This window comes from Centrocercus urophasianus, unplaced genomic scaffold (genome assembly GCF_019232065.1).
Source record: "Centrocercus urophasianus isolate 14NV4802_14NV808 unplaced genomic scaffold, USGS_Curo_1.0 seq_50, whole genome shotgun sequence".
NCBI classification, from domain to species: Eukaryota; Metazoa; Chordata; class Aves; order Galliformes; family Phasianidae; genus Centrocercus; species Centrocercus urophasianus.
The window spans coordinates 1,443,936-1,452,138 of record NW_024885089.1 but is presented as its reverse complement, the minus strand read 5'-3'; the positions used below and the strand labels follow the sequence as shown (position 1 = coordinate 1,452,138).

At 61.7% G+C, this 8,203-nt stretch overlaps 1 protein-coding gene across 1 annotated transcript; it reads right to left on the bottom strand.

Annotated features, from left to right (window-relative positions):
- Positions 1-7,911, bottom strand: TET3 (tet methylcytosine dioxygenase 3). The gene is given in 11 exon segments (XM_042835191.1): positions 1-1,857; positions 2,257-2,593; positions 3,059-3,196; positions 3,299-3,388; positions 3,831-3,981; positions 4,154-4,362; positions 4,969-5,062; positions 5,218-5,308; positions 6,172-7,311; positions 7,343-7,740; positions 7,742-7,911. Coding segments are annotated over 11 exon segments (4,554 nt in total). The 3' UTR covers positions 1-121.
- Between the last annotated feature and the right edge of the window lie 292 nt (positions 7,912-8,203).

The window sequence follows — 8,203 nt, the reverse complement described above, 5'->3', positions numbered from 1 at the left end:
TTTTTTTTTTTTTTTTTTTTTTCTTCTCCCCCATGCCCGAGGAGAAAGCACCACGAAGCAGCACCGGGACTCCAGTGCTGCCGACTTTGAGGTAAGAAGGGCTGCGGCGGCCGCCTCCGCCTCAGACCCAGCGGCTGTAGGGCCCCGTCACCTTGGTGTACGCGTAGGAGGACACAGTGATGGCAGAGTTGGTGGGGATGGCCACCGCCTGCCGCGTGGGGACCGCGTTCCTCCGCTCCTTGGTGGCCGCCTCGGCCGCCAGCGCGCCGCCCCACTTGCGCTTCTTGGCGAAGGCCTTGGCGTCCTGCTGCAGCCCCAGGCGCGCCGCCTCCTCCTGCCGTGCGCGGGCGCGCTCCGCCAGCTGCTTCATCTTGGCCTCCCACAGCGCCAGGCCGTGGTTGGGCTGGTTCAAGTTCTTGTGTTGGTAGAAGACCAGGGAGATGCGGGTGGGGTGGCAGCGGTTGGGTTTCTTCAGCGGGGTGGTGGCGTGCAGCTCGCGGCGGGCGCACTCGATGAGGATGGAGCCGTGCGCGGGCGCCACGGCCACGCCGCCGATGTTCTCGTCCAGGAAGTTGTGCTCGCTGTCTGACCACTCCTCCTCTTCCTCTTCTTCCTCCTCCTCCTCTTCCTCCTTCACCGCCTTCACCGACGCCTCCTCGATGCCCTCCTCCAGCCCAAAAGGATCCCACGGCTTCTCCTGACGGACCCCTGCTGCCCCCTTCTCACGCACCGCTGCCTCCCATGGCTTTTCAGGCAGCCCCGCCGTGGGTGCCGGCGTCCTCCGCTCCTCCGCTTTGCCAGAACCCCACGGCTCTTCAGAGAAGACAGGCAGCTCCGGCAGGGCCGAGCCGAAGCCCAGCGGTCCCAATTCCCAGCCCTTGTCCCGCAGGGTCGGGGTACCCGCACCGCCCAGCACCGTCTCCCCCAGCTTGCAAGGGCTCCACGGCTTCGGCAGCAAGCTGGAACTGCACGACGACGACGCTTCTTCTGCCAGGACATTGGGCCACTGCTTCTCCGGCAGCGGCAGGCGCACGGCAGCATCGAAGGCGCTCAGCTTCTCCCGTCCTCCGGCGCCTGGCACCAGGCTGCTCCACGAGCTCTCAGCCGCACTAGTCCGCTCGGGGGAAGACGAACCTCGGGACGACGTTTTGTAAGGACTCCACTGCTGCTCCGGTACGGGGACAGCGGGTAGAGCCAGGCCGGTGCCGGGCACGGCTGCCGCAGGGTTGCTCAGGGGCTCGATGCTGGGCGGAGGGTCCGGGGGCTCCTGCTTGATGGCCCTGCTGCCAAAACAGTTCTGTGCAAACGGCGATGCCTCCTCCGAGCCTGTGCTAGTCCTGTGCACCCCGGCCGCAGCCGTCTTCTGCTGGCTGGCATAGCGGCTGGCCCGCTCGTAGGTGCGCTGGTGATGGTTTTTGCTCCGGACGCTGTGTGGGATGGGCTCGGGGAAATCTGTGTTCCTGTAGGTATGGTTGAGGTTCTCCTGCAGCACCTGAATGTTGGGCTTCTTCTCGTAGCTGTTGCTCACCCAGCTCTCGCCCCTCTCGGGCACCCCGTAATTCAGAAACTGCGAGGGGAACACGTGGTTGTTGGAAAAACCGTAATACCCAAAGGAGGGCAGTGTGAACTTGGAATGAAACCCGTTCACGGAAGGCAGATTGGGCTGTGCATAGTAGGAATGGTAAGAGTAAACACTGTTCATGCTGTAAGGATCGGAGGGCCGGCAGCTGCCCAGCACCGAGTAGCTCTCCACCACCGCATTGCCGTTGTACTTGAAGGCGTTGTAATGGCTCTGCGGCTCCACTTTGATGGAAGGTTTCAGCGGCTGTGGGGAGAGCCCACTTTTCAACGCCATACCTGTGGGCACAGCACACACAACCACCATGACCAGCTGGCCGAGGAGACACCAGAAGGAACTGAGGATCCAAAAAAGCCAGTCAGCCTCAAAAATCCAACAGCAACAGGACCGCTGGCTGAGTCAGAGCCTGGCTGTGACTGGCATTACCCCGTGCGCTGGCAGCAATTTGCACCCACATGCTGAGCTTCAGCAAAAGCATGGGCACCACAAAATCCACAGTGCAAAGCCAGACCCCACAGCATAAGCTGGTAATGCCAACTTACACGCAGCACTGCTGGTGCAGCGCTCAAGAAAGCCCCCAACCATTACACCTCCCAGAGCCACAAGGGAACATCCTCATCCCCTCACTGCTTTCTGGATAGCTTGGGGCTGTGCGATCTCAGCACTGTCCCCATTACCTGCATTTTGTTGGAGTGTAGGAAGTTCGAGCGCTTCCTGCTTGATCTTCTCTGGCGTCATCAGCTTCTCCTTCTGCAGTTTCTTCTTCTCCGCTGCGGCTTTCTTTGCCTCCAGCTGTCTCTGCCGACAGGACTTGGCGGGTTCAGGCAGCTTACGCACCTCGCGGGGGAAGGATGTGAGCACCTGGATGGCCCCGCTGCCCACCTTCGCGTTTTGGTTCTCCTCGCTGCCAAACTCATCCGTGCTGGACATCTTGTAGAGGGGGAGGACGTGCAGCTGCTCATCTTCGGGAATCTTCCCCACCACGCGATTGTCTTCCTTTGTCAGCGTGCAGACCTGGGGGAGTGCAGGAGGCCATGAGGGGACGGGGCTGCCAAGCTCTAGAGATGCTGACAAATGCAGCCCAAGGGGGACAATGGTGACAGCCCTGACTCAACACCAGTCCACACCCCAGGCTTGCAGCAGTGTGCATCCCCCAGCCCTCTCTGCTCCCCTGCTGCTGTCTGGAAACTTCCCATGGGGTTTGGGTCAGACAACAGCAAACGTGCAGCTCCCGTTGGTGCCTTGCTTACATCTGGTGGGGACAGCTTCAGCACCTTGCAGACACGAATGCTTCAATTTGAAGGACTGAAGCATCGAAAAGCAAATTGCTCCGTGAGTGCAAGCACAGAGGATCAGCCACCAATCTGAGGTGACAGTGACTCAGATATCTGCCTCAAAATGCTCCCTACAGGATCAGCTGGACACCACGCAGCTCAAAAAGGGAAACCATCCCAAAAAGCCTCACCAGTGCCTACGTACCACTGTGCAGCCATTGTAGAGGTTATGCTGATCTTTGTGAGCATGAGCACAGAAGTCCATGCATGCTGTCACCCCTGAAAATGGCCTCCCCTCCTTCAAGCCCAGCCGGCAGTCTATTGCGATATCCTCGTTGGTAACCTAGCAGAACAAGAAGGCTCTGGTTACTGCATGCTGCCACCCGGCTCCCATTCTGCTGGCCGCCAGGCTGCAGAGCCCAGCAGAGGGTGGGTGGTTGGGTACCTGATTCTGGTAGGCCTGTGGTGCCAGCCTCTTGTAAAGCGGAGCAACCTCAGTGGCCAAGTCCTGAAAGCTTTTCCGGAGCAGCTCTTCCTGCAATAGAGAAAACTGGGCGTTTGTACACAAGAGGACATCACCCAAGGGTTTTGGCAGCAGGGATGCAGTCAGGGATGCAGCCCATGCACGTCACACTGTGTCCAACCTTGTCTGCCATCACACAAAGCACACAGCCTCAGTGTCTGGTGACATCTGGGCTACTCAACCCCCAGCCTCAGTCTGTTGTGCTTCTAACAGCACAACACAAGAGTTCTCCTGCACCTCTCTGGGGTTTCTAGGGAGGCCCCATTTGTCACACCTGGCAGCAATGCCCTGAGATATCAGTGAGAGCCTTACCAGGTCAGGTCGTCGTTTTTTCTCCCCAGTTCACCAAAACTACTACAAGGGACCCTATTTTCAGACTTTCTCCTCCCAAAACTTGGAGTCAGGGCTAAAAGGAAACCCCCCCCTCTCTCCCCAGTCCTATCATGCCACTCACCTCCTTGGGATTGTCCCCCACCAGCCTGAACTTCCGTGGAGTTTTGCTTCGAGCATATTTGCAGCCATTAAAATACATGCTCCAAGAGCAGCCGAAGGAGAAGGAAGCGCCGCAGGTGTTGGGGTCCTTGCCTTGGCACGCACAAGTCCGGCTGCAGGAGTGACAGTGAGGAGGAGCATCAGTCACCACCGCACCGACAGCATCCCCCTCCCCATGGGTTGCAGGGTTGACAGCTGCCCCGCTGAGTGAGAAACATGGGAGGACGCCTGTGTCCCCTTCTGACCCACGTCCCCAAGCCGGTGTGGTGACCCACTGACACTTACTCGTCATTTAAGCCGCAGCGGCGGCTGGTGGGGTTGCCGTACTTGGTGAGGGTGTCAGTGAGCTCCTGGTACAGCGTGTCGCCCAGCGTGCGGGGGATGCCCTCCCAGGCCAGGATCAGGATGATGATGACAGCATTCTGGCAGTGGTGGCCAGCTCGGTGACGCACCAGGCATAGCAGCTTCTCCTCTTGGTTGTGTCTCCGGATCACCTGTCAAACAGCCGGGTCCAGTTGGCACACAGGTCTCCACCAGTGGGTGCTGGCTGCCTCTGCACCGTCCCACAGCAACACAGAGAAGAGAGCCGCAGGAACAACCCTGGATATGTTGTTCCCCATGGTCTTTGGGGTACCAGAGTGACCCCAAGGCCCACGGCACTCGGTGGATGTCACTGGGTGAGCACTTTGGGTGCTGGGTCAATGGCTGGATTAGAGGGTCTTAGCAGTCTTTCCCAATCTTATTGATTTTATGATTCCATGGTTCTATGAGTGTGGGAAGCCCTGCAGAGGTTCCCAGGAGTGGCTGCCACTTTTGCTTTGCCCTTCACTGCTACATCTTGAGCATCCTGTCCTGATCTCCACGACTACCAACAGTGGGGACCTCCCTGTCCCCAAGCAGAGAGGGGACAGACAGCAGCATTACGCTGAGAATGGCAGAGGTGGGACAGAAGCCCTGAGCCCGGGGCTGTTTCGCTCCCCCTAACCCACGTTTGACTGAATGGCACTGATGGAGAGCGATGTACAGCCCCGGGGACTCCTGGGGCCACTTCTGCACTGCTGATGCCCCAAAGGGTCTGGGGGCTGCAGGCACTCACTCACCCACTTGGCGATGGGGCAGCCCCGGGAGCTCTTCCCCTCCTTCCCAGTGTAGATGACCTTCTCGATGCGGATGGCTTTGCCCTTCTCGCCGTACCTGTGGGCAGACCCACATCACTCACTAGTGTCCTGCTGAGGCCTCACCCCACACACGTCCCCCCTCTGCCCTCTGAAAACCCCAAGCCCCTCTCCGACAGCCCATGGCCCGGTCCGATGTCGGGTCCTGCAAGGGGTTGGGGTGGGGTCCCTTACCGCTCCTCCATCAGCTCCCGGATGGATGCCACGGTGGGCCCCGAGCCCAGGTGGGTGTAGTACGGCCCCTCGTCCTTCTCCACGATTTGCTCTGCAGGAAAAGGCGTGGGGGGGGGGGGAGGAACAGAGATGTCGGGGTGTCCTCTGGGAACCACATCCCCCAGATGTCAAATTCCCTCAAATGAAGCACTTTTGCATGAAAAATCAGGCACCTCCTCACTGACAGAGCACAAGCCTCAATCCTGACTGCACTATTTTGGCACTGAGTGTTTTAGGGCTGAGAGAGTTTTGCTCTGGTTTTACAGCTCCTGACAGCACTGGGGGAAACTGGGAGATCTATGGGAACAGAGAGGTCATAGGGGGAAGCAAAGGGCAGTGCAGGGGTAGGACCCACAGAATAGGGTCAGACGTGCCTCAGCCCATCCTCTGCTCCCAGCACTGATTTTCATTCCCATCATGTTCAGCAGCTCTGCTGCAGCTTCCCAGGCAGGGATCAGTGCAGGATGCACAGCAACAGCCGACTGCATCGCAGCATCCAACAGCACGGGCACCTCATGGAGCACTGAGCCCCACCTCCCACTTAATTGCTTTCTCTTATGGCTTTTTCTTGAGAAAACAGAGCCCATGGGAGAAGGGCACGGTGGAAGGAGCCGGGCTGCAAATACTGTGCTGCAAAGTGTAACAAATCCAGCACAAAAACACGTGGATCAAGCGTTCACTCGCCACTGACCACCTGGCCATGAAAGCAAGAGGGAAGAAAGCCCAAACTTGCCTGCAGCCAACGCAGCTGCAGGGTTTGGCCATAAAGACAAGTTCCACTAAAGCTGCAGAGCAGCCTCCGTGCCCCCCAGGTGTTACCGGGGCGACGTTCCCAGCCCCACCGAAGGACCTCCCAGCATCACGGCGCAGCCCCAGCACCAGGCATCACCCCCACACCCCCGTGCCCCCACTCACCCACACAGTCACAGGTGGGGAACTCGGCCTGCGCACGCTTGGCGGGGGTGTCCAGCAGGCTCTTGGTCGGCGTGTCCAGGTATTTGAGAGGCGACTCCAGGAACCCGCTGAGGGTGGGGGTCAGCGGCACCTCATCCTTGGTGGGCGTCCCCTCCGCCTCATCGGCGTTCTGGCTCTCCTCAGAGTAAAAGCACGTGGTGGACACCACGGTGATAGCACCAGAGGACTCGATTTTGATCTGCTTGGGCGAGCGCACGGAGAAGAGGTGCTCTGGGGGAGGTCCCTTCTCCGGAGACAGTGCGGATCCCCCAGGGCCAGCACTGCTGGGGGCCACAGCGGCGGTGCTGGCGGTGGTGGGGGGCACCTGCGGGGCTGGCAGCTGCCCCTCTGGCAGCGCGGTGGTCCCGGTGGGCGGCAGGCTGAAGGTGTCCCCGAACTCGGCCTCGAACTGCCGGATAAGCTCCTCCAGCTTGTCGTCCACCATGGCGGGCGGCGCCCCCTCCGGGCCTGGCGCCAGCGGGTGGCTGTGGGTGTCCCCCCCAGGGGTTCCCCTTTCCTGAGAGTCGGAAGCAGTGGGTGGGCACGGGGTGGGCGGTGGGGGCTCGGGCTGCGGCGCTGTGGCGGGGGGCTCGGCGGGGGTCCGCAGTCCCTCCAGGCTGATCTGCCAGAAGGGCAGGAAGAGCGGCTGTGAATCCTTCTGCTTGGGCTTCTTGATCTGCACCTGCTTGCGGGCTGGCTTGTCTGGCTGCATCCTTTTCTTCTTCTCCTTGGCCTGCTTCTCAAAGGTCTTGGGCGTGCTGGGGGTCCACCAGCCAGGTGGGCGCTCCGGGGGGGTCGCGGAGAGGCTCTGCTCGAGGAAAAGGCTGCGCTTGTGGTGCAGGTGCTGCTGCAGGACCATCTGTGTCTTCCTGTGCAGGTCGGGCTCCTGCAGCACGTGGGGGCTGCTTGCCGTCTCCTTGCCCGGCGTCCGATCCGGGGGCTTTGGGGCTGCTGCAGGGGGGGCTCTGCCAGCCTCGGGCCGCTTGAAGGCCACAGCGATGTATTCGGTGCTGCCCAGGAGCTGCTCCAGCTCCGCCATAGGGTCAGTGGTCCCAGACGGAGGCACCACGTCAATGGATGGCTCCGGGGGGGCAGGGGGCCCCGGGGGGGGCCGCCGCCGGCGCCGCGGGGGGGGGTGGCCCATCAGCACCGGGTTGAGGGAGCGTGGCTGAGAGCTGCGTCAGCGCCTCGATGGCGATGGCCGTCTGCAGGCTGATGTTCTTCTCCTTGGCAATATTCAGTGCACTTTGGGAAAAGGGGAGGCCGTCCGACGGGCACGGCTCGGCGGCCTCCAGCACCGCGGGGGGAGCGATAGCACCTTTGTCGGGGGGCGGCGGGGCGTGGGGCAGCGGGGCCTCTCCCAAGGCCACCTGGATCTTCTGCTCCAGCCACTCCAGGTAGTCAGGGCACTCGGGGCCGTCGCAGTTGCAGTTGGGGGGCTTCATGCCGTGTTTGGCCAGGGCGAGGGCGGCCTTGAGGGCGTGCAGGTCCTCCCCCCTTGGCACGCCGTCCCGCGGCGCCAGCCCCCCCCCGGCTCATCTCGGTGTCAAACTTCTTGTAGAGTAGCGAGGGCGAAGCTGGGGCGGGCAGCCGGTAGGAGGACACCGCTTCGGCCACCGCCGAGAAGGCCACCAGGTTGCGGGCGTCCTCCAGACGTGCGGGGCCGGCAGGGGGGCCGGGCAGCCACCCGCTGGGCTCCATCAGCGCGCTGCCCCCCGCCTGCGGCCGGCCCCCAGCGGCCAGGCCCAGCCGGCCGCCCTCGCTCAGCGTCCTCTCGCCGCCATAGTCGATCAGCCCTTCTTCCATTGGGCCTCTTCTGGGGCCATCAACCGGATCGCCCCCCGGACCTGTCTGAGAGCGGGGAGAGAGGAGAGGTGTGAGTAACCCCTGCAAAATCCTGCGCCCCGTATCCCACCCCACAGCCTACCACCCCCCCGTCCATCCCAGCACAGCTGCAGGTGCCCCTGTGCTCCTCCCGTCCCCACATCCCAAA